Source organism: Myodes glareolus, chromosome 11, assembly GCF_982192425.1.
Source record: "Myodes glareolus chromosome 11, mMyoGla1.1, whole genome shotgun sequence".
NCBI lineage: Eukaryota > Metazoa > Chordata > Mammalia > Rodentia > Cricetidae > Myodes > Myodes glareolus.
The window spans coordinates 89,488,294-89,515,265 of record NC_142036.1 but is presented as its reverse complement, the minus strand read 5'-3'; the positions used below and the strand labels follow the sequence as shown (position 1 = coordinate 89,515,265).

At 40.1% G+C, this 26,972-nt stretch overlaps 1 protein-coding gene across 1 annotated transcript; it reads right to left on the bottom strand.

The window, feature by feature from the left end:
- Positions 1-62: 62 nt before the first annotated feature.
- Hbp1 (HMG-box transcription factor 1) lies at positions 63-26,933 on the bottom strand. The gene is made up of 11 exons (XM_048415842.3): positions 26,782-26,933; positions 16,385-16,568; positions 13,482-13,710; positions 12,564-12,705; positions 11,698-11,809; positions 11,495-11,607; positions 9,317-9,473; positions 8,448-8,592; positions 4,418-4,738; positions 2,271-2,412; positions 63-1,112 (listed from the first exon to the last, which is right to left on the bottom strand). Exons 1-11 carry the CDS (start codon positions 26,794-26,796, stop codon positions 1,095-1,097), a joined length of 1,578 nt encoding a protein of 525 aa, XP_048271799.1. The 5' UTR covers positions 26,797-26,933; the 3' UTR covers positions 63-1,094.
- Between the last annotated feature and the right edge of the window lie 39 nt (positions 26,934-26,972).

Genomic DNA, 26,972 nt, shown 5'->3' with positions numbered 1-26,972 from the left:
AGAATGTTTTCCATCTGCTGGTCAAATTATTCTTAGAGTCATACATAAATTCAGTCAAGAAATCAGAGACTTTTTTCATTTTATTTCAAATAATATACAAGAATATAGTGTGCAAAATTGAGGGGCAACATGTTGAAGAAGTGTGATGACTGAAATCAATTTTACAGCTGTGATTCCTAACCAAAAATACCACTTGGTAAGTAACATGAGAAGCCATGATTGTAGCTCAGAGCAAAGCAGCTGTACTGCAAAGTACTTGCTCTATTTTAGAAGCTGGAGGGAAGTAAAGTGCAAGTGTTGCACTGCAGTAAGTGCAAAGTCTGCCCCACCATAGAGATACGATGACAAATCTAGTACGATATGTGGCTGAGGAGAGAGAACATGAAAATACAACGGTGTCGACTGTTAATAGCACCATTACAGTGACTACCCCAATGCTATTAACTAACTGCACCTTGGTCGGGTTTGGCCCCCACTGGAAATCATGGAGGAGTGCTGCCCCCTGGTGCATCCACTCAGCACATTCCCATGGTATCTGAAGCAGGCGGCTCTTTTAGCTAGGACAATGACACCATCTACCTGCCATGTTATGTTGTCTCTTGGCACTGGCCAGACTAGAAGCGACTGTGTTTTGGCACAGATGCTGGGCCATGTGGTGGCTACTCATGAAAAGGCCAGCCTCTGCTTCATTCCTGATATCGTGGGTACAATACAGATTAATAAGCAGTAAGGAGCTGATGTATAAACAGCAGTTACAATTCCCCTTCGTACAATTTAAAACATGTATACACATCTTTCTACTGTACTTTAGCACCACAGGATATCAATTTTCAAGCCTATATTACCTGATAGACATATATGAAGTTTGGAAAGAAAATAAGGCAATTTGGTTTACAATGTTGATAGTTGTAGCTTACTTAATGCTCTAATGGAGAAAGCAAATCCTCACTCATTAAATCATCTCAGGACTCAATGCTATCAGTATCTCATGGTCACGCAAATTCAGGACTAACGGTGAGACCAAGGTCTTCCAGGCTTTTCCATCCAGAGTCAGTTTTTATGCAGACACAGACTTACAAACACAAGCATCAGGTTCAATGCTGTTGAGAGCCCTGTGAAAATAAACAATGAATGCTTACAAAACAATGTGTGGTAACCTTGCAGGGTAAGCTCAGATGTTCATAAATTTACTGTGAAGATTTTCAAAGTTTCCTCAGGGGTCAAATATCTGGAAAACTTATATACAAATGTGAGAGCAGAAAAGTGAAACAGGTAATGTTTCATATGAAGTTCCAAACAATAGAGAATCTATGGGAAATGGACATGCGACTCAGCTGGTAGAGACCTTGCCTACAGAACACAAAAGTGCACACACGGACACACACACACCAAGAAAGCACCAAACGAACTTGTACATTATAGTTCAACACTTTTGGCAGCTGAGTATTACCTGAAAATAAGTCCCTGAGCTGTTTAACCTACAAATTATATAGGACTAAACACCCTTAATGAGCCTCTTCCTGTTAACTAGTCACACCATCTCTTCATTAAAACATGAGCTCATTCTATCCTATGCTTTTTTTAGGTAAATATGTAAAAAATGAACATTAAGAATGTTAGTCAACAATTACAGGAATGGAGTCTATCAATCAAGATTGTACTGTGAGACTTATTTTCCACCATTCTTATTTCTTCAGATTCTTAATCCAGCAGTTTTTGCCAATGGTAGATATACGCAAAGATGTTACTTACTGAGTAAGTCTGAGGCAAGACACTAAGAACTAGACAAATTTTCTTCTGTAATATTAATGATCGAGTTAATGGTGCCCGTTTATTGATTGATTGGTTGGTTTTTAGAGGCAGAGTCCCTCTGTGTATCCACGCCTGTCCTCAGATTCTAGTCCAGGCTGGCCTCTAACTCATACAGATTCTCCTGCTTCTGCCTCCTGCATGCTGTGATTAAAGGAGTGCACCATCATGCCCAGCTTGGTATCCATCTTTTAACCAAATTAGAAATACTATATTCCAAAACTATCTTCCACCTCAGCAATTAGGACATTCTTAAGCTAGCTTGAGATTTTGCTTGTCATAAGTGATTCTCGATGGTGATTTAAAAAGAAAAAAAGGCAACCTTTGCTGATAGGTTCTGAAAACATTACTAGCTTTGAGGTATAATAATAGTATAATAATAATGGTTAGATATCTTTAAAGGCTCTGACATGCCAACATGCATACAGAATCAAGTTAACGCAGTCATTTCTAACACATACTGAATTGGTTCTTTTCCTTTTCCAACAGTCAGGATTTAAACGCTTTTGTTCTTCAGCCAAAGCCTTTGCTTCTAATGTGTACATCCTCCTTTCCTCATTCTTCATTTTCTTCCACCTGTCACCAAGGATCACACTAATGGCTCTAGAAAATAAATATTAACATAATGTAAGATTTTCATAGCAATACCAACTGCTGCCACTTCAGGAAAAAATGTAAAAAACATAGAGAAAGGCTATTACAGTCATTTCAGCAATAATCCTGCCACAGGTGCCCATTTATCACAATCTTGGGTGGAGAGTACCAGTATTAGTATTTGCTCCACGATACCCAAAATGGCTAAAATCTAGGTATTTCCCAAAAAACGTTCAGTATTGGCAGAATAAGGCAGTCAACTTGTATTAAGAATTTATTCTGTGCACCTAATTATTCAAACTATCATGGTTATGATAAAAGCTCCCCCCCCACAAACGCATGCCAAGTAAGAGAGTCTTCTTTGCCTTAGTTTATGTATAATGATAGAAAAGTACACTTTAAATCAGATTTGTACTTAGCGCATGAGACTTTGGACTAAATTCAAAATGCTGACATTTTCCTATTTTTCCTAGTTATTCTGATACCAAACCTTTTAAAGTAATCTCATCCAGAATATGCAGATATAAATCACACAAGAGAACCCTGAGGCAACTACAGTCTACAAAGATAATCTCTGTACTGACTAATAAAGATGATATATCAGTGCTTCAGGATGACAGTAACCTGCAGGAGTCCTGCTAGTAAAATAAGTAGTAAGTATATTTGTCTTGTTAAATCCAGTATGTGAAAGCAACTGATGTGCTGTATTTTATTTAAAACCAACTTATATGAATTAGGCACACACCCATCTCAGTCTCCCAAAGTTAGAATGTCTTAAGCTAAAACATGGTGAGTGACGTGATGGACACCATGCAGAACACTAGAATCTATACTCCCTCCTCTCACAGTTTTTTAGCCAGACTAATGTTTATGACAACTGGCTAAGTATCTCTCTAACCTATTTATTTTAGTCTACACTCTACCCCTAAATAAGAACTTCTTTATTCATGAAATAAAAATCTACCTCTATAGAAGAAAAAAAATCCAAAATAAATTTTTTTATCAGTTATCCTCTCATATTAGACAAGTGATATGTCAATCACGTGGAAACAATACTGAAATGCAAAACAAGGTACAGTTATGAGCCATATGAGAGTTATCTTTGTTAAGAGATCCTAAAATAGATTTAAAAAATAAAAATGAGATGTCTATTCTTAGGCAAGTCCTTTCCTCCAGAATTAAAATAAAAGTATCAGCACTTGGCTGCCACAGCCTGTTAACGCAGGACAAGGGCACAGGTGCTATCTCTAATAGGCCAGCAGCAGACAGGTGCAAGGACAAGGGCACAGGTGCTATCTCTAATAGGCCAGCAGCAGACAGGTGCAAGAAGAGCTGCACACCTACACCTGTCCGGAGTTCTCACAGATGGCAATCACAGAAAAGGAGGGCGGGTGGGCTATGTTATTCTTAAAATGCTTTTCAATAGATCAGAGACTATTTCCAATATGAATTAAAAATTAAAAAAAAATACAGGGTCTCACTACTTAGCCTTGGCAGCCCTCAATTCCAATTCTAAGAAATTATCAAATACTAGGACAAGGTCATTTTGTACAAGCACATCAACTTAGATGTAGTTTGAAAGGAAAGGTTCTTTCTAAAATGTAGGTAGTATTTAGAATTAACTGCACTGAGACAATACAATCTGTATTAAAGTTATTATCTTTTCATTTATGACCCTAAAGAATACATAAAGTGTCAATGCTTCATGTCCCACAGGGAAGCTTGGTTACATGAAACTCTCCATATCTGACACAAGACCTATACTAGTCTTTTCTAAAAAAAAAAAAAAAAAAAAAAAAAAAAAAAATCAACCATCAAACTTACTGTTACTTTCAAAGAGAGCTCCTTCTCAGGAAGGTAGTCTGTATAACTATGTATTATAAAAACAAAAGTATCTAAAGCCAACCTAAGAAAATGGAAGTCAACAAGAGCTCTTGAAGTCTATTTTTGCTGCCCCAGTTACTGTCAACTGCACCGACACATCAGTAATTGTACTTATGTTATTACTATTTACCTGTTATCTTTCCCTGGATACATCTGAGTGTATTCAACTCTGTATTTTTTGGCAAAAAGCATGAAGGCATTCATTGGTCTTTTGCACTTATTAGGAGAAGTGGCACTCACAGTCCCTGAGCTGTGGCTTTTGACAGCTTTAGCATACAGAGAATCAGAGGAAAGCTGTGATGATCCAGGTGAACCACAACTTTTGCTGAATTCAGAGCCTGCAAACTCTTGAGCACTACCAGATCCTCCACAAGATAAAGACGCACGGCGCTGACGAGCCATACTACTCAGAACATAAACTGCAGAGGAGTCCATAGGTGTGAAGTCATAGCTAGAAAATGAACAAAAATACAGTTCAAATTAGATGAAGAGTATATCGTATTGGATGAAAACACAAATTTTAAAAACTTACCATGTGACTGTAAATTTTCCTGCCTCTTAGGACACATCATTACCAGCACTACTTTATACTTTAACAACACCTCTTCTGCCAGGGATGCAACAGCCAACCTCTGAGCCCCACAGAACTTATAACAAGCCCATGCCCTTCACAGCAGGTAACTTGTCCAGATCCCATACCTGTCCTTTGTTATTCTTCTGGATTAATTTTTAACAAATCTGGTAATCTCACTTCTTAGATTCTGGACCTAGGAAATTAAAATGGGCAGTATTCCAGGCCTGAGAGATAACTACTTTGGAAGACAAAAGTTAGCTTGAGACAGGCAGCCATTCAGTCCAGAGCTCCCAGCCATTTAGGAGGCTCAGGCAGATGGGTCTCCCTGTGGGGCAAGCCTGTGCAGCAGAGAATTTGTATGAAGTTCTAACCCATCCAGGTCCACCTATATATTACTAGTATCTTAACCCACCCTTATCAGTAAAAGCCACATTTAGTTATGTAAGTTCAATCTGCAAAACCACCAGAACAAACTATCCATAGTCTCACTGTCAACAACAAGCTGGGGGTAGGGGAGTCCACTGGCCCCTTTCATATGAAGAAGGAGGCCGGCAGTCAAAGATACAAAGTGTCATCGCCCTAGGATAGTGCTTAGGATGCAAAGCCCAGGTTTCATCACCCACATTCCAGTACCTTCATAATTTCAATGGCCAAATTGAAAAGTAATCAAGCCAATCACCATATTAATTAAAATATCAGCTGAAAATCAGAGCTAGTATAGACCACAGCCTAAAGACGCATCTCAAAAGGATCCTCAAACTCTGAACTCTTTCTGACTATGTCTTCTTCTCACACAAAACTTTTTGACTTTTATTCTGAACTTTCTATAAAACAGAAATTCTAAGTACTACATCTAATGTAAAACAGGAGATGAGAACTAAAGACAGAAAAAATGCTGAATGAGCAACGCAGGTCCACACCATTAACTACAAACAATAAAAGTTAGTTCTACCAGCTGGGTGGTGTACTTGGGAGGCAGAGGCAGGCAGTTCGAGGCCAGCCTAGTCTATAAGAGCTAGTTCCAGGACAGGTTCCAAAGTTACAATGAAATCCTGTCTCAAAAGACAAAAAAAAAAAGTTACTTCTACCAATTACCAGCCTCATGTTGTCTTTCTTCTAAATGTATTACATGAAATTAATGTACTGAAAACTACCAAGTCCAAACTTATCATATAATCAATGTTTAGAACTGTCCCTAAGCCCCTACCCGTAAAGTTTAGAAAGCTATCAACCCTGAATCCTAGCCACTGTGGAAGAATACAATGCGTAGTTGTTCATTTCTACTGAAGAAAGTAATTATCACCTAAAATACCAATAAAGAATAAGCTAGTTACTAAAATTTGAAAACTCCGCCATCTAGTGGCAGAAATCTGTCACTCACTTTGTGGATACAAGTTAAATGGGTTTCACACACCCAGTAACAACAGTATATAACACTTTGACAGTATCTTCTTAGATAGAATAAATGTTTTCTTCTTTGTAAGCATCTGTTCCTACTATGGAACCACCTTTTTCTCTTGGTACATGTTATTCTTCAAACACCTTCACGTTTAACTACTCTACTCTTTTAAAGATTTTATTACTTTCAGCTGTGCACAGATGCCTATGGTGGTCAGAGGCAATCTAGGGCTGGAGTGTAACTCTGTGAGTCACCTGATGTGGGTGCTTGGAACGGATCTTGGGTTCTCTCTAAATCCCCTTAGTCATTCTCTTAAACGCAAACTTTACAATAATGTAGAGCCTACTAATCAAGTCACATGTATTAGGTTATTTTGTCTTTTTTATTAATCAATATTTAAATCACTACTTTGTTTTATGGTTGAAAAAAAAAAAGAAACACTACAGAAAGTTCACTAACATTACCTAAGCTTCCAGAGCAAGCTTAGTGCAGTCAGGATGTGAAGGCAGGCGGTCCAGATCTGCAGTCAGGCTGCTGTAGAAACGAGCACACTACATTCCTATCAACCCACTTCCTTCAGAAGACAGGAAGCAGAGGCATACCAACAGTATTTAAAGTGCACCCTAGGTTAACTGTAGAGTATGTGATGATATACTAATTTTAACAGGGTTCAAATCTCACCTCTGTCACTACTTGTAATGTGACCCTGGAAAACTTAACTATTTACAGCGCAAGAGGAAGCACTGCTGTCACAAGAGTAAATGAGGCTAAGGACTCATCTGCACCCACTAAGCAACAGCAACACTAAGTGAGAAATGAAAACTTGCTATCTTAGAAAAACAAGAGTTGGGCAGCCAAATTTCCCTTTCTGCTTTAAAAAGTGAAGTTTTATGCCATGTAATGCCTGATGTATTGAAAATGAACCTCAGTTATGAAGCATAAAATGAAGCAGTGACCTCATAATCTAGAAGGGCTCTAGCAGCACTAACAGCACATCTGTCACTCCTAACAGCGGGCTTTGTGTCTAAGGACATTACAGGCCTGTCTACTGTACTTTCAAAAGTCCATTCACAGCACCTCGGCTGGCAATGAGAACTTGAATTTCATTCCAACAACTTGAAAGAGTACCTACCTGGCCCTGAACTATGAGCACCCAGTGTCAATTTAAGAACTGGGATTCTGTTACATTCTAGGAAGAGAATCCTATTTGGCCAAGCTTTCAATAAAAACCTTATATTTTCTTCTGTTCCTGGAAGCTGATCCTAGCTGTCTGCCTTTGCTACGATGCTCCTTCTCCCAATTGTGCTCTGTATCCTTGGCCACAATATGCTGAAGTCATGAACACAGTGCATTTGTGTCTCACCAGTCATCCCAGTGCATCACTGAATGTGGGACAGTTCCAGGAACACCTGACACCAGTATTTAAGAAAATCTAAGTCTGTTAGAGGCAGTGTATATATTTCTCAGATTAATTTTTACTTGAAAGTTATTTCTCTTTTTTGTTTTTTCAAGACAGGGTTTCTCTGTGTAAACCACCCTGGCTGTCCCAAAACTCTGTTGACCTGGCTGGCCTCAAACTCACAGAAATCTGCCTACCTCTGCCTCTCAAGTGCTGGGATTAAATAAAGGTGTGTGCCACAACCACCCAGTTAAAACATTTCTTAAATTGATTCAATTTGTTAAAATGTGTAGTTAAGGCTCATTCATCTTCTGATAAGAATTCCACTGTTTGGTTGTATCACAAAGTAATAAAATCTAATACCGATATGGCCTGTTTATGTCAGTTACAGTTATTTATATTATTTTATACTCATTTACAAGAATTGACTTATTGAGCTAGCAAGATGGCTCAGTGAGTATAAAAGAGTCTTTCTCAACTGCTGTCTAGCCTCATCTGTGAGGTAGTATCCCCTCACCTGAACCCAACTCTTCCAGGCTGACAGTTAACAACACTGGCTTCTCAGACCTCTTTTCTTCCTATTCCCAGTGCTGGAATTACAGGAACGCCACTATCCACCTAGCATTTAAAGGGTCCTGGGGATGGACATGCCTGTACCACAAGTGGCTTTAATTGTTAAGCCATTTCCCCAGCCCCCTTTAAATTCTTAACCTTTAAAACGTAGCTTCCAATTCTGACTCAGCAATCACTAGAGAATAAACTTTAACAGGAAAGAAATGCACTATTACCTTTTAAATGTATCAAAAACACCTGAATCATCAAAATTAATGGCATCAGGGTGTCCAGGAGGTAGACAGATGTCACCAATATGAATTTCACAACATGGAATGCCATGCTGTACCACAGTCAAGCTTGGATAAAATGATGACCAACCTAAAGTTAAACAATAGAGTGAGGCATGACACAAAGCTCCCTAATTAGAACATACAATGGAAAGAACGCGTCAAGTTTGACTTTAAAATAAACAATTCACTACATTTAGTGTTTTGCTTAGCTACGTAAAAGTCCCCCAAACTACTTTAATTCAGCATTTATTTTATAAATCTCTATAGAAGTCATCACTTCTATCCATCTGCAAAAACAAGGGATAAATACTGAAACTATGTAATAGCTTATGAATTACTAAATTATGCTTAGCATTGTATTTCTGTAGTAAAGTTCAAAATTTATAGCCTACTTGGTAACTACAAAAAAAAAAATGTCATTACCAAGGACACAACTCCCCACATTACACCAAACTTACAGTATGCTATACGAATGTCATTTCCTCATCTACACAGGGACATTTTATCTGAGTATGGCTAAGATGCTTAAATGCTATTAAATATAATTAGAAACATTTCCTTTGTAATTTTATTTGGTTTGTGATAAATTTTCATTTTTCAAATCATCAAAGTCACAAAACATATATTAAGAATCTTTCTTTGAAGTTTTTATAAACTCAGGGCTAAAAATGGTTCAGCAGTTAAGAGTACTGATGCTCTTCCAGAGATCTGGGGTTCAAACAGGAGCTCACAGCCATCTAGTCCCCGGGGACCTGATATCCAAGCACGTAAAACATGTACACACATAAAAATAATAGTAAAGTTAACCCTACCTTTATTTTTAACATAGAAAGGGTGGTCCAGCTTACACTCCACAGTAAGCAAGCCATCTTCTACTGTACCAGGATCAAATGTCAGCTTCAGTACAGACTCACCAAATGATACACTCTCTTCATGGGATACCAACTTTAGACCATCAGAACCATAGCCCTGAAAGGAGAGAAGCAAATGCATACACCAAATAAACTATAAATGTTCAACTCAACACAGTGAACTTTCCAATGTATGTCCTGACTGGAGGTAGAAGTTCGGATCTCCAGCTTTCAACCCAGTAGTAGCAAGGAAACAAATACATAACTGGCCATGGGATATATGGAAGATTGGAATTTGGAATATGCATTTTAACCCAATTTAACACCCTTGATTTTGGTTTGTTGAGACAGGGTTTCTCTGTGTACTTCTGGAACCTGTCCTGGTACTAGCTCTTGTAGATCAGGCTGGCCTTGAACTCAGAGATCGTCTGCCCCTGCCTCCGGAGTGATGGATTAAAGGCGTGTGCCACCACCACCCGGAATCATCTGTATTTGTATATATATATGTGCATGCACTAGTCTCTGCAAAATCATCAGGTACCCTAAGCCATTTTTCCAGCCAGTCTGTTTTAATTATTTGAGGTTATGAGAAACCCATGAAATTTAAATTCAATGGCTTTACTGAGTAGTACATGCCAGGCTTGTAAATGACATGAACAAGACACAATGCTAACCCTTGCATTCATAGAGAAATAAACATGACCACGGCTAGCTACAGCATGCAGTTTTATATGAGTGAATGAACAAAATAATAAATAAAAGAACGTTGAAAATTCTTATAGAAATAGTAAAGTGAACATGAAGGGATGAAAGGGAACATAATAAATAAAAGAATCTCTTGGTTTTGAATCTGGCCATCAAGAATAACTAAAGAACAGGTAGAAATTTAAAAAGAATGAAATGAATGTAGCCCAAGTCATACTGAGTGTGAAAAACTGATCACTATGCATTAGTGATGTCTATATTCACTTGGAAAGTGAAGGACATGTGCTAACAGTCAAATTAGTCTTCTAGTTCTTAAAGCTACATAAGATTTTTATCTGACCTCGAAGTACAGATTAGGAAGTCACATCCCAGATAATTAAGTCAATCATGAAGATTTTATGGAAGACAGACTGGGTTCAGAGTGCTGTCTACAAACAAGATGCCTGGGTGCTGCTGGTACTCAGTCAGGTGGGCTGTGAGGAGGAAGAACACTTACACTGCTGATAACAGTCAAAGGACCTGAGAATTGAGGTATTTATTGCTGCTTGTATAAACTAAGGGAAGATAATGTCAGGAAGCCAAAGACTAATCTGATATAGCATACATTGCAGATTTCAAACTACAAGACAGTTTTTGTAAAGTAGGAGGAGCCAAAGTCAGACTGCACAGCTTACTAAATGAAGAGTAACATTAAACATGAGGACACTATACTGAAGACAGCCAAATTAAGATTTTTTTTTTCCTCAGGAAATACAAGAGGAGACAGTAGGCTCCAAAAAGGAATTTCAATCAGTACATTTTATATTCTCCCATATTTATGTATTTATTTAGTCTGCAAGAGAAATGGAAAAATTATAAGTTTTAAAAGTAAACTGTGTTGCTGGGATGTGGTGGTACACACACCTTTAATCACAGCACTCAGGAGGCAGAGGCAGTCAGATTTCTGAGTTCAAGACCAGCCTGCTCTACAGAGTGAGTTCCACAACAGCCAGGGCCACACAGGGAAATCCTGTCTCAGAAAACAACAAAACAAACAAACAAAAGTAAAATATATCAATATATATTTATCCTAATGTTGCTTGCTACCACATTTATTCATCAATAAAGAAAATAAGAGTTTTCTGGGGTCATTTAAGAAGCAACAACAAACTCCCAATTAACTACATAGGAAATTAACTGCATGACCCACCTGACAACTTAAGGTTTCAATAGCTTACTAGCTGTGTTTAATGCCAGTTTAGTTCTCCAGGACATAACCATTTAAAGCATGAAGTTGCTAAACCGGGAAGTGCTTCACAGTCCCATCCATCCACCTCGCTCAGAGTACAAGGTGCTATTTAAACGGGAATACAAGACAAGCAGAGGGTTTCCTGTACATTAACCCTCAAGTTTGACTGGTTTTCAAATTCTTTAGAAGGTGTTAAAGGAATGAACCTTGTGAGTGCCCATTTGAATCTCTTCCTCATTATCACAGCCTTCGGCTCGAGCAAAGTCTTCAACATCTTGCCATTCCTTATTGCTTTCTTTATGGAAGCACAGTCGTGTGCCTAGAGTTGAATTAGAAAGAATGTATCAGACAATGTGACTAGTGAGCATGTTACCCAAGGCAACTGCAAAACATTTAAGTATTTCTTTACCTTTCAAAAAACAGTGCCAAACAGTTGATGGCCAGGAATTGCACCAGCCCAGATCATCGTCATCTGACAGGGAGGACATGCAGAAAATGCCAGACTCTGATTCACTGTTTGCCTGGGAGGCAGAGAAACAAGTTTTGTTGTTGTTTTTTTTTAAGAACTTTTAATACCTATTTTTAACTCAAGCTTTCAAATAACTTAACTGTAAGCTTAAGAAAAATATGTTTTCAATACTGAAGAATTTTTTTCTTGAAGTTGTAGTTAAATACTGTCATTTGTAACAAACTTTCTTAACACAAGCAGTAAAATACAAAATCAAATGCATATAATTAATAAACAATGAAGTATTTTTGTCCATCTGTATGTTCTTCAAAAGTATTTCTTAGATGGGGAAAGGTAACTGGTAAGGGAGAATTGTTTGTATTCTGTCAATCATGTTTTAAATAAACGCTGATTGGCCAGGCAGGAGGCGTAGGTGGGAAAACCAGACGGGAAGTGGAAATGATGCAAGGAGAGCAGGAGAATTCTGGGGAGGAGGAAGTTGATTCTTCCCACTTCTGCCCAGATCACCAAAGCAGCAGGATGTGAGCTGCCCCACTGAAAAAGGTACTGAGCCACATGGCTAAAATAGATCAAAAAAATGGGTTAATCAAGATGTGAGAGTTAGCCAGTAAGAAGCCTGACCTAACGGGCCAATCAGCATTATAACTTATAGAGATCTATTTGATTTTTTGGTGGGACTAAACAGCTGGGGGGCCGGGCAGAACAAAAAACCCCCAACAAGCAGGCCCAGGCCCTTCATGTAACAGGTAAAAGTTTTCAACTATTATATAAACCTTGTAGAAATTTAACCTCATGAAGAAACTCACCCGTTCATGCCTTCCTGGTGTTTCTTCCTTCCAATGATCATGCGGGAAGGTTGGCCTGGTCTTTGAAGAAGAGGACACTGGTGGTGGGCGTGCATAGGAATGTAAACTTTTGCTAGTAGCTATGATGTGTACAGGAGATGATCTAAAATAAAGCAGCAGTTTTTACTATACAGTGTAGGCTCTTAAAGAATGTCTTTTGATTAAAAACAGTGCTAACAATCATACAGGAGGCAACTATGGAAAACACTAGTAAAATTCAAGATTGCATTGCAATAATGTGTTATCCCTTGAAGTTATCACAAACCCTCTTCACATACAAATTTACTAACATATGTTAAAGTGCTATTATCAGATATTCATCACATTCTTTTACAACTTTTTAATTAAGGCAGCTCTATAGTCCAAACTGGCCAAAAATTCTGGATTTCCCTGCCCCAAGGACAGGGATTGACCTGATACAGATGAATGTGCATATTAGCAAGAAAGAAATACCCATCCATTTCTTCTACTCAGCATGAAATTACAAGCTTAACTGTCCAGCAGCCATGAATCACTAGGCAGACATGAATGGCCTTAAGCAAAAATACTAACAGAAAACAGTCTACTTACCACTAGACACTGTTTCTTGTATTCTAATATAAACCTACAAAAGCAACTACACACTACATACAGATAATCCAGTCCCTTTCCTCCATTCTTCCTCTTCCTTGGTAAAGTCTCTACTAAGCAGCAGCTATCTAATGGACAGTTAACTTAACATTTAAACAGCTTTTTGGAATTCAGTTTAAATTTCTTCTTCATTCATGAGTGTGTGTGCACATGCACTACAGTACTATTGCTCCTCCGCTCTGTCACCTACTGAGCCAACGTGCCATCCCTAATGATCCAAGTTTAAACTGAAAACACACAACATCCTACCTGTTATAAAATGAGCATTGCATGAGTGGGCTTTGTGGACTCGTGGCGATATTTGCTAATTCTGTCAGCCAGTCCACCTCATCTTCACCATGAGAGTTCTCCGGTATATCTGAGGTATTCTGGCTCCACGATGGCCGTGGGTAGTCTTGATGAGATACATCTGAACTTAGCTGGTATATGGCAGACTGAGTAGGGTCACTCTGAACAGCCTGAAGTTCAGGAAGGTCATCTGTTAATAAGCACAAGATTATTTTTAAAAATATTAACATAATGAATACTACAGTAACTTCAGTTAGGAATACACAAATTTAACAAAAGTCAATGCTAGTCTGAGCAACAAAACACAACATAAAACGGGAAATCTCAATTCAATTATATTTAGTGGTATTCTTTTCCTAGTGCATTCCCCAAAGGTAGATCACAAAACCTAGCTCTTCAAAGAAAAAACTAGGAAACTACTCAAACAAATAAAATTTTTCTTTAAAAGATGGCAGGGCGCAGGGCGCGGAGGCTCATAGCCTTTTTAAAACAAACAACAGCCAGGTGTGGTGTCACACTTTATCCCAGCACTCAGGGAGAAAGACAGGTGGATCAACAAGCCAAACTAAAAAAGATAAAACAAAAGTGCGCACATGCATACATATGTACACACACAAACACTCTACAGACCTGCAGGGTCCCTTAAATATGCAATTCAAGACAACTCTTCTGGGGTATGGAGAGAGAGTTCAGATGTCAGCACTGGCTGCTCTTCCAGGGGACCTAGGTTTAATTTCAAGCACCCACAAAAAGGTCAAGAACTGGCTAATTCCAGTCCCAAAGGTCTGGCTTCTGTAGGCACCAGGAACACATGTTCTTTTTATTTTCTTCCTTTCTTTTTTTCAATTTTTTTCTTCAAGACAGGGTTTCACTGTGCAGCCCTGGCTGTCCTGCCTTTCCTCCTGAGCTCTGGGATTAGAGGCTGCACCACCACAGTTGTTTACAGAGTTGTGTCATCACCTCAAGATCCTCTACTGAGAACACTGATCTAATCCTCGTCTTCTCAGTGGCATTCCAGAGTAACAAATGTCCTGTACCATTCCTCGGTGAACACTAATTATCTTGTATTATGCTATGTAGTAGTGACCACAGTTCACCATATATTTATAATGATGGTATGATGTTTTCTTTCCACATGATAATACAAAAGAATAAAAGAGTGTCCAATACCACAGTAGGGGGAAAATAACCCTCAAACACACAAACACCTCTCCTACTCAACTAAGAACCTCCATAAAGGCCTATATGCAGGCAAACGCTCCAGAGTAGTCTGAAATAAAGCATCTCAGTTAAAAGTAGTAACTCAGGATAGGTTATCCATTCATTCTCAACACTAGCCACATAGTATCCATGTCACTGAACAAATGAGGCATAAAGCATACCACACGGCAATGCAAACGGCCAATCTTCAGGCTGCTCTTACCATATCCCTTACCTCAGGGTCAACACCCTGCCTTTAAACGCACCATTTCTTCCTTCTTTCTTTTTTTTTTTGTTGTTTGTTTGTTTTGTTGTTTTGTTGTTTTGTTTTGCTTTTTGAGACAAGGTTTCCCTGTGTAACAGTCCTAGCTGTCCTGGAACTAGCTTTGTAGACCAGGCTGGCCTCAAACTCACAGGGATTCACCTGCCTCTGCCTCCCAAGTGCTGGGATTAAAGGCATTAGTCACCACGGCCTGGCCTAAATGTACCATTTCTTTATTGCAAATGGTTCGTTTCTGTTTTTCAGATTCTGAAATTAACTATTTTTAAAATGAAGCCACAGATATGTGGGGCGAGCTCCCCAGCCTGATTTCCTCTGAACATATAATGATGATCATGGACAATCAATCTACCGTTGTCAAAAGCATTGCTCCTTGCTCAATAGTAACTGTTACTCAAAAAGTACTAGGATCCAGAAAATATGTAGCACTTAAAGTTATGCATTATGCCCTAGACCTTCAGGACTGCCAAATTCCCAAGCATCACAACAGCATCATTTGTAAAGTGGAGGTGATCATCAGCCACACCCTCTCAGTTTCTATAAACATTCAAACAACCACATATTACAGGAAGACAAAGGCATGTTGAAAAGCTGAGCAGCAAGCCAGAGGCGTTCATTAACTCTGCTCAGAAGAGCAGTCTACAAGCAGTGCAATTTAAAATCATTACTCAGTATACCTAGACATTCTACAACATCTCTCTGGAGTGGCTCACCAGCAATGATCACTCCAAATGCCTGACGAGTACTGCCACTTCTGCACCATACCAACCAGTAACCATGGCGAGCTCACTGGGAAGTATCAAGTCACATGGCAGGGTTTTCAAAACCAAAGCATGTACTAGTCTGAGTTTAGTACACAAAATAAAACTATTCAACAAATTTTCAATCTTTTGAGTACCTAAGTAGCTCACACTTTTCAGCTATATTTTAAAATGGGGGACCTCCTTCATAAGGCTGGAGGGAACGGTTCAACGGGCCTGCTACACAGCATAAGGACCCAAGTTTGGGTTTTTACCACCCACAAAAGCCAGATAGCAGGCCAGGTCCTGACTGTGACTAAAGGTATCTGGGGCAGTGAGATAAGAGGACTCTGGGGGCTCTTTCTAGATCTCCAGTATAGCTGAACTGAGCCTCTATGTTCACCGAGTAAACAAAGAGTAAGGTAGAAATCAACAGAGGAAGCCACAACATAGACCCCTGGTCTCTACAGCGCACACGGGGTCAGTGTACATACACGTACCACATACACACTAAAAAGCAGAAATAAGACAATGTTAAAAATTCCTAATACCCAAGTTCTCCAGGCAGACAAGACAGAGAAGCTGATTAAAAAGGGCAATTAATCTGAATGTTTTTAAGATTCTTAATTCTGAATTTTGTTTACCAAGCTCCATGTGCTCCTCACAGGAGTTGTACCCTGGAGAGGATGGCAGGTTCTCATTACACTGCAGCAACTCCAAGGAGTCATTCATTCCTGAAGCTCTCTTGTCCATCACCAGCAGGAGTTTCTGTACTGCATTAGGCATCTGATTTGTCTTCACTTCCCACACCATGTTATGGTGCTCCGACTTGAAATAAAGAAAGACAGTGAGTGTCAAGTCACATCAGCGAGAGTGAAAACACGTTGCTGTATTTCAACATAATCATACACTGCCATTTTATTTCCTCAACCCCATCAGGACAACTCCACAACTGTGTGTTCAACACTATATTATATACAACCTCAAAGTACTAACATTGTTTATTCAGAATCTTTTCTCACCAGTCAATTAATAACTCTTTACAGATGTAATACTAACAATTCATTTTTCAAACGTGTTCAAAATCGAAAGAAAATCGAGCCCAACCAACTTTTCTTAAGTAAAAACACAAAAGGACCTGGGTGGAAGTTGTGGCGTACACTTTTAATTCCAGAACTCAGTAGGCAGAGGCAGGTCAACCAGGTATACCTAGTGAGACTCCATCTTTAAAAATAAAGGAAGGAAAAAAGGAAAGAAACCCTAGAGGAATAATCCATTTCTTCTGTTTTTAAAGACTTTCCATTTATTGTTCAATATTTTGCTTCTTCATATTCTGAAAGTGAGCACTTATAAGACACTTAAAATTACATTCTCTGTGTACATCTGAGAGGCTATATTATACTTCTCATGAAAATTAAAACGTATTTTTTTTCCCCAAAGATCTGGAATGTAGCATAAGAAAAAGATGTGTCATTCTAAGCCAGGCATGGTGGCATACACCTTTTGCCTCAGCACTCAGGAGGCAGAGGCAGGCAGATCTGAGTTCAAGACCAGCCTAGTCTACAGAGAGCGTTCCAAAGCAATCAGGGGTACACAAAGGAACCTTGTTTCAAGGGGGTAAAATTCATTCTAATATTAACTATTATTTCCAGAAAGAGGGGGAAAAACTATAATAAACTTGGCTAAACGATTACTAAAACTACCTTCAAATCAAATCAGTGCCACTAAAAATTCCCTTTCAAAGAAACTCAAATTTTTTAATCACGTTGGAGATAAAGACTTCAGCTTTAATCCCCAGCTAACTTCCTTTATAGAGATTCTTTATGAAAGCCGTAGCCAAGATATCATAAGGAGGAGGGCTACAGCTCAACAACACTTTGTTGATGGGATCATTCCCGTCACTCTCTCAGCCTTGGCAACAGTTACATTAGGGTCTAACTAACATAGTGACATAGTGAAACCCAAGTCATACTTCGACTTCTCAGGCTACACTCCAAATTTCTTTTGAAAAATAATAAGAAACACACAACAAATTGTGATTTTTTTCAACAATCTATAGTTCTTTCCCTCAAAATAGTTTGATTCCTGAAAGGCACAACAGAAGGAGAAGCGACTCCAATAAGTTGTCCTGTGCTCCTTAGAGCATACATCAGCATACACGCACACAACAAAATCAACGTGTTCTCTAGAACATACCTCAGCATACATGCACATGGCAGAAATCAATGTTTTAAAAAGTGACTCTTGCCTGGGCACTGCTTTAGAGGCTTACTCATAATGACTGAAGACATGGTACAGTATGGCAAAAGGACATGGTTCAGATTTAAGAAATGTGGTTTTTGATCCCGGTTTGACCAATTCACTTTAAGAACCAAGTGACTGAACTTGTGGCCCAGTATCAAAATCATATTTACAAAACCTGCCCTACTTTCTCTCCTTAAATCCTTAAGATGAATGAAAAAAGTTAATATATATATATATATATTATATATATATATATATAAACTACGTTTTTAAACCCCAGACCGTGAAGCAATAAAAGCATGTTGTGGGGGTTCTTAATGTCCGAAATAAAATAGTCACTGAAAGTAAATAACAATTGGTGTAGGAGGTCCTTCTGTTTATGTGTTGCTTTCACTGGTTAATAAAGAAACTGCCTGGTTTGACAGGGCAGAACTTAGGTAGGCGGAGAAGACAGAACTGAATTCTGGGAGGATAGAGCTGCCATGGAGCTACCAGTTCAGACATGCTGAATCTTTCCCAGTCAGCCACAACCTCGTGGTGATATACAGATTAGTAGAAATGGATTAAATCAAGATGTGAGAGTTAGCCAATAAGAGGCGAGAGATAATGGGTCAGGCAATGATTTTATTAATACAATTTCTGTGTGGTTATTTCGGGTGTAAACTAGCTGGGCGGCCTGGAAAAACAAACAGGCCCTCCTTGTAACAAACCATACAGCTATCTAGTCTAGGCAGTTTCTTCCTGGAAGACCTGACGAGCTATCCATATACCTTGTAACAGTGATGTCTCATGCTATTACTTTGAGTACTTAACAATTTATCTAAATTTGAAGCATGCTGTGGACTAATCCTGCATACCATGAAAATGTGCTGCCCTCATTGTTAATAAAAAGCCAATTGGCTGGTAAACCAGGTAAGGTATAAGCAGGACAACCAAAATGGGGGGGGGGGGGAGACAGACACAGAGTCAAGGAGTCTCGAGAAGATGCAGGGAAAAAAATGGACATGCTGTATTTAGAAAAAGGTATCAAGACACATGGCAAAACACAAATTAAAAAGTATAGGTTAATTTAAATGTCAGAGTTAGTATCAAGCCTGAGCTACTGACTGAGCATTTATAATTAATATTAAGACTCTGAATGTTTATTTGGTATATGGCTGCCGGGATGGGAAAACTCTGCCTAAAAATGGCACCCAATGTGGGGCATGAAATTTCCACATAAAACCTGACAAAGCTTAAAAGATTCTAGGTACACGGGAATGGAAACAAGCATGGCTTCTTGTTAGCCACATTTTCTCAGATGGACTCTTTGCTGGTGGTGAGCAGAGGCATGGCTCCTTTAAGAAGCAGCTTTCTGGCTGGATGCCCCATGGCTCTTCTAGGAGGCCCTGCTACAAAACACTTAAATGGTGTTTATGAGCAGTGGACAATGCCATGCTTGGCGATAGCATGGACCAAAAACCTTCCCCGAGTTGGGACAATAAACATGGCTCCCAGAACTGGCGGTAAGCATACCTCTACCAGGAGCCCAGACTCTTACGGAACCAAGGCGGAGGAGGCAGCCGCCAACATGCACCATGATTCAAGTTATATAGCAATTTAAGTTTTACTCACACAGACAAAAAAGGTCACAGATGCTCAATAAGGGACAGATTCAACCAAAAAAAAAAAAAATGCCTTCTAAATAGGTTACAGTATGTTTAAAAATATGCAGAGGCTTGGGAAAGAAAAGAGGAGGTATAGACAAATACACACACAGACACACACACACATATACACATACATATATAATTTTAAAATAAAAGTAAAATTCTTAAAAACAGAATAAAGTAATATAAAAAATAAACCATGTAGAGATAAAAAGTACACAAAAAGACTGGATTCTATATATTATGCTGTCTTTGAATTTTTTGGGCTGCTAAGAGATAAAAACTGCCAGATTCAACCAACCTACATATTTTTAAAATATTTTGACCTCAAAATTTAAGTCAAAAGATATATTACTTTGGGGGAGATGTTATGCGTTTATTTCCATTGGAAATGAAAAACTATGGATTCATTCCAGGTTTAAAAAAAAAAAAGATCAGGTTTGATCGAGGGAACCTCCCCATTCTGACTACAGATGGAAAGAAAGAAACCTAAAAGAACAAAACACATGATTTTACCTGCTCAAACATATAACAAATGGTTGCCAGAGTGGGAAAAACTTCACCTACTGAGTCAAGTTGGACAATCCACGTTCCCCCCCCATTACTACAATATTCTAATTAATCAGTCGTATGTAGTTACCCACACTGCTAGGATACGATAAGGTGAAATGTGACTTTTCATGTATATTTCTGTGCCTCTACCTAGTCCTTGAAACACTGAGCTAGCTCAGCCAGAAATTCTCACTCAACTCTATAGAGCAAAGAGTAACGTGTATACCTAGAAACAAAGGAGGAAACGATTTGTACCAGTCCTGTTTACCAGCTTTTGTTTTCAAAAACCCAAGTAAGAGTTAAGAACTGCTTCGATTAAAAAATGGTTGTTGATTAGTTGGAGTAATGTAATACAATGGCAGGCCACCTGCCCGTCACGCTACATGAGGGCTCGGTCCTCAGCACAGGAACACTACATTCCTTTTTCACCAAGTATTATATACAAGGCATCATATTAGCTGCAACAACAGTTGAGTACAATGTCCAGCAATGTAGGCTTTAGTTGAATAAAACAAGTAAATAGTTTTTGCCATATAGAATAAGGGTTAGCTATCAGTATGGAGGAAAGGTGGGCTTCCAATGAGAAAAACTCACATCAGCTAACAGATCTGGCAAAGTGCTCCCTCCTGGATGACATCAGGAAAACAGAGAAAATGGAGAGCCTAGTATCACCAGGAAGTCTGACAGCCTTTAGCACTGTGTGGCCATGGATTCTAAACTGTAAGGTGGAGTGCAATGGGTTGTTTTTTGAGGCAGGGCTCCTGTCTAACAGCTCTTGCTGTCCTGGAAGCAGCTTTGTAGACCAGGCTGGCCTTAAACTCACAGATTGGCATGCCTCTGTCTCCCAAGTGCTAGGATTAAAAAACTGTGCCACCACCACCTTGTTAGAGTTAAGTCTTAATCCTACTATAAAAAAAATGAAATAAAGAGACAAGGGTAAGAACTCTGAAATTAATTAAGTATAAACCAGGCCTGTCATTAGGCTACATGCTCTGAACAATCTATTTTAAGTATGTTGCCTTGTTTGTAAAATGTAATAATTTAAAGTACATATTTCATTGGTTGTTATAAAAACTCAGCAATAACAAAAAATATCTCGAATCCCTAACATAAAACATCTTCAGTATGGAATGGCTGGTGTGGCTATTACCAATTATCAAACAACGGGGAGCCACTGATGGTTTGTGGAGTTAATGTCTGACTTGAGCATGACTACAAATAAGTTCCTTCAATCTGTACAAACCACATTAAAACCCTATCTGAACAGGCAAGGTCTGAAACATACACAGGGTATTTTTTTTTTTAAAGAACACTCACATTCTCCATAATAAGCCAACTGCTTCCAGACTCCTTTGCAAAATCTTGTAAAAGGTGGTTAAGTAGTAACAATGCAGACTCCTTATTAATTCCTAAGACACACAGGAACTCAGTCACTCTTTGCCAGTTCTCTCAAACAGCTAACACTAACAGTTTAGATCAGGTTTTAATTCACCCTACAATGATCTATTGAACGGCTTAGAGAACACAATCCAATCTTCCTAACATTCATACTCTGTTCCACCTACTGTGAGCTACATGTCACTGTCACTACAGCTGCACCGTGAAAACAGTCCCAGTTCACCACCATCTTCAGTGCTGATCTGCGTCTGGAGTGGATTGTCCATTCTTCCCAGCTAGAGCAGTGACTGCCATTCACCAGAGAACTTCTAGCACTTAGAACTTCACCACAACATATGTGTGCATGTGGTGGGGGGCCACTAATTTTAATGTTAAAAGCGGAACAACTTACCAACCAAGTAAATATTTACTGTTCTGGACATTTGGACTTCCCACTGATTATGGTGAAGGCAGGTTTTTTTGCTGAAGTTTTGCTAAGGTAAAAGTTTTTATTATACAGGTTTTGTTTTTGTTTTCCTATGGAGTTTTGATTTTTAAGGTTTTTAATTCCTAAACAGGAAAAGAACGCCTAAACTTCAAGACAAAAGGCTCACATTTTACTCTTCTGGTTACATAACCTGGGACCAGGAATTCATCTTCAAATTCACAGTACTACTTATCTCACAGTTACTGTAAGAATAAAGTACATGAAATCACACATATATACAAAAAAATCATACAAATTATTGGTCTGTGTCTTCTTAGAATCCCTGGTGGGAAAAGCAAGACCTCTGAAAATGTAAAGGAACACCATCATCCTATCCTCAAAACAATCCCCACATATAGAAAAATCTTATTTCTCTGATAAACAAGCTCAGTTCTCAAACCCTAGTGTTCAGTCACACTGTACACACTACTCTGTACACACTACTCGACACACTGTATACACTACTCTGTACACACTGTATACACTACACACTGTATATACTACTCTGTACACATTGTACACAGTACTCTGTATACACTGTACACACTGTATACACTACTCTATACACTGTACACACTACTCTGTACACACTGTATACACTACTCTGTACACATTGTACACACTACTCTGTACACACTGTATACACTACTCTATACACTGTACACACTACTCTGTACACACTGTATACACTACACACTGTATATACTACTCTGTACACATTGTACACACTACTCTGTACACACTACTCTGTACACACTGTATACACTACTCTACCAGAACATGTAGCAGCACTTGCCTTGTATTTAACTTGAATATGCACCTGTCGATTCTTCATTAAATCAATGATTTTCAAAGTTTCAATTCTCCAACTGTACTTTAAATCCTATGCTCAAAAGTTCAAATTTTAATGCTTTTAGCAAACGTTTTTTGTTTTTGTTTTCAAGACAGGATTTCCCTGTGTAACAGTTCTGACTGTCCTGAACTTGCTTGGTAAACCAGGCTGGCCTTGAACTCACTGAGATTCGCCTGCCTCCCAAGTGCCAGGATTAAAGGCTTGCGCCAACATCACCCAGCTAAAACCTTTTAAATTTGTAAGAGATATCTGTGAACGCTAAACTGAGCATTCAGAGCTCTTGCCTTCCTCTTCCCTCCCTCCAGAGCGCTGCCCTGCACCCTCCCCTTTCAGTCCTCACAGGTAGGACTCTGATCACTGAATGGGGCCATCTTCCTTCTAAAGAAACGAAGAGACAAAATAAACATTTAGCTCAAAATATGCTAGACCCTGGCTTCTGAGTTTACTCCTATATTCCAACTGTACTGTTCAGTGATCCTTACCAACTTAACCAGAAGGTCTTACTGAAGTCTTTAGAAACCATCACATATTCTAAATGTAATTTCTTGGACAAATGTTTCTACCACTGAGCTAAAAATGAAAACAAGAAGCCACATGGTGAGTTTGTTTTGGTAAGCTACCCCACATAGCTTACCACTTAGCACCTTTGTGATTCTCGACAGTTTAACCACTGATGTCTATTTCCTTATTATCAAAGAACTAAAACCTATCCACTCCTCAAAATTGTTACAGGTATAAAAATGTATCTCACATCCTTCCTTTGCTGAACACTGAAAATCACATCAAAACAAATTATTTTCATGCTCCACCTACATGAAATACTAATGCAGATCACATAAAACTTTTCATGAACAGTACTGTCAATTCAAATAATATTTTAGGCAAGTTATCCTGAAAGCTGAAGAGATGGTCTAGTGGTTAAAAGCACTGTGCAATATTTTAGAGGCCCCGGGTTTAATTCCCAGCACCTACACCAAGTCACTACTGTCTGTTAACTCTGACTACCTCTTCTGGCCAGCTTGGGTACTGCATGAAAATGGTGCATAGACAGATATGCAGGCAAAACACCCATACACACAAAATTAAATAATCCTTAAGAAGCCAGGCAGTAGTCGTGCACGCCTTTCATCCCAGCAGTCCCTCGGGAGGCAGAGGCAGGCAAATGTCTGTGAGTTCTACAAAGCAAGTTCCAGGACAGCCAGAACTGTTACGCGAAGAAACCCTGCCTTGAAAAACCAAAAAACTTAAAAGTTCTTTTATGAGAAGCTTGAAATCATCTAAAATTTACATGAAAGGAACTATTTCCCTACATGTGATTATAATCCTAAACATTTTCGTATTATTTCAACAACTCTTTTTGGCCAGGCATGGCTGAAATCTGAAATTTATATGAAAGTAACCTACTTTCCTAACTTGATTATACTCTTAAACATTTTCAGACTAGGGCAACCTGTGAAAACAGACAGACTTTTTTTTTTTTGTTGTTCAGACAAGGTGGCAAACTTACCCTCAGCACTCAGGAGGCAGAGGCAGGAAGATCACTGTTGTGTTCCATTCCAATCTTGTCTACAGAGTGAATTACAGGCCACCTAGGGCTACAGCATGGAGTCCCTGCCTAAAATAAGGGGGGGGGGCATTTCTATAGGAGTTTTAATGGCTTTAAAATTTCACTGATAACTAAGGATGGAGAGCTGCCAAGAAGGCAGGGCCGGCCTAAGCTATAAAGACTTGAGTGTTTTCAGGACAGGTTAAGTACACCTCACCATTTGTCTAAAACAAGACCAAACACTGAACTAACCATATCAGAGGAAATTTTTGTTTTCTCTTTCCCTTTTGTTTTTTTGTTTGTTTGTTTTTAACGGTCTGGCTCTATGTAGACAGGCTGGTCTGGAGTTCACTAGGTGGAGGTCATGGCCCATTCTCCTGCTTGTACCTCCCAGGAGCTTGAGATTACAAACAGACATGGCTGAAAAAAAGCCTTTCTAATTTTCCTAGTGAAAATGTAACCGAATTTATGATAGGAAGTACAAAGCAAATGCAGATCAAAATATTAAAGTACATAATTACTGACCTCAGACAGTTAAAATTAAAATTTTCCAATTTTCTTAATTTGGACAGGTATTTGTCAGTTTAACGTTTTTTGTGATTTCTTTTCCTCTTCTTGGTGCATACTGTGAAATTTAAATCACATAAAATATCTGCCCTTGTTAATACTGTTAGGGAGTAACTTCTTAAGATAACGTATACGAGTGAAAGAGTACTGATATCTTTATTTCCAACCAATACACAGACCAGCTTGTAATGCACACCAAAGAACCTTCATGCTCAGTATCTAAGTTCATGCCATATGTCTGCTTCACTGCACACTGAAGAGAGAGTCTAAAGATATAATACAGTACCGACCATTTGGTGGTATAGTGTTAGAGAGGAACACAATAGTCGTGCAAGTACAACTGGGAAATGTATAACAAAAAACACAGAGAGGGCATGCTTTTAACAACGTGTTTTCCCAGCAAGAAACAGCAACTACGTCTATAAAACTAAGCTGGAAGCCATAAAGTGAAATTTTAAAAAGATTCTGAAGTTTACTAGTCGAGTTGAAGTAATGTTTAAACAATCATTTCTTCTTCAAAACGCTAAGGTAACTCAAAAAAAAAAATCAACAAAGTTTCTTTTGAATGTGACTCAAATTTTTCCCAATACTCAGTTTACAAAACAAAGCTGAGGATTAAAGCTCGAGGTGGAACACCGGGAACAGAATTACAGCTCGCGATAACTGTTGTAGTAAGAACACTATTTATAAATGTTAAAAAGTATTCTACTTCTCAAACCGTAACTCATCCAGAAGCCCCACTTCCCAGGTGAAGCTCCCTTGAATCCTACTGAGTCCCAGCAGCAGGTACAATGCGCCAGGAAACGTGTCCCACCACGCTGTCAGTGATTCACACGACTTCAGCTGAGAAGTCCAGCGTGAATTACAAAGTGTGTAACGCGGGGAGCACGGAGGGCCTTGGCTAAGTAACCCGGCGTCGCCCGAACTCCTTTTTGTTTTGTTTAAATCGGCCTGCAGGGGGAGGAGCCTGGCCTCGCCCGCGGGCCTCGTCGCCGGGTCAAGCCGAACAGCGCCTCCCGGAGCCGGCCAAGTCCACCCCCACCTCTTTCGCCATTCATCGCTCCCTCCCCTCCCCCCATCATGTGACCACAGTCCGGACGCCAGGCTTGTTTTTCTCTCCCCCCCCCCCCCACCTCGGCACAGCCCCACCGCGCACGCGCCTCGCAGCCCATTCATTCGAAACTGCGTAACAATGAGCCCCGGGCCCGACGGCTCCGCGAGCTCCCCCGCCCGGCCCGGGCCCCGGAGACGGCTTCGCCTCCCTGGAACCCCCCAGCCCGCCTGGGCTCGCGGCCGGCACCCGCCCCTCTCTGCCGTGCAGCTGGGAGTGGCGAGTCAAACTTTCCGGAGCCCTCCGGAACGCCAGGCCCCTCCCCTGCCCCGGCCCCTTCCCCGCCAGCCCCTACCGCGAGCGCGGCCGAGCCCCGGCCTCCGCCAGCCCCCCTTCCTCCCAGGGAGTCCGGGCGCCACGACCGCTCAGCCCCGGGGAAGTCGCGGCTCCCGCTCGCCGCGGGGATTTCGGTGCCCGGCAGCCAGAGAGTCCCCTCCGGAGCGGCCGCTGCCCGGCGCCGCCGCTCCAGCCCCTTCCTTACCCGCCCCCACCCCTCCGGAGCCCCGCGACCACAGACCGTCACGACGCGGGTCGCCGGTCGCGACAGCGCCGCCAGCAGCTTGCCTGCGCACTCCCTGAAGGCCTCCCGCGTGCCCGGCACGCGCCGCGGCTCCCGCCGTGGCGTTTACTTCTCCGCCGAAACTTTCCTACTTACCAAACCCGTCGCCATTACCAAGTCTTTCAAGCTTCGTCTTCCCCCCCCTTCTCCTGAAGCCCCTGAGGGGCTGAGCCTGCGTTCGCCTTTCCCGTCTTTAATTGGTTGGGAGAACTGCCATTCTAAGCTTCCGCTTTTCCATTGGGCAATGCCGAGGCCCTTCTCGGTGGGCGGGTATGTATTGACTTTTC

What these genes read in the sequence shown, in the direction of transcription:
- Hbp1 (XM_048415842.3), bottom strand. An exon ending in TGAGGAGCACATGGAGCTTG is followed by an intron (nt 13,711 to 16,384) that starts GTAAACAAAATT and finishes GCTTATTAACAG; the next exon opens with ATGACCTTCCTGAACTTCAG. An exon ending in CAATGCTCATTTTATAACAG is followed by an intron (nt 12,706 to 13,481) that starts GTAGGATGTTGT and finishes GCTTTATTTTAG; the next exon opens with ATCATCTCCTGTACACATCA.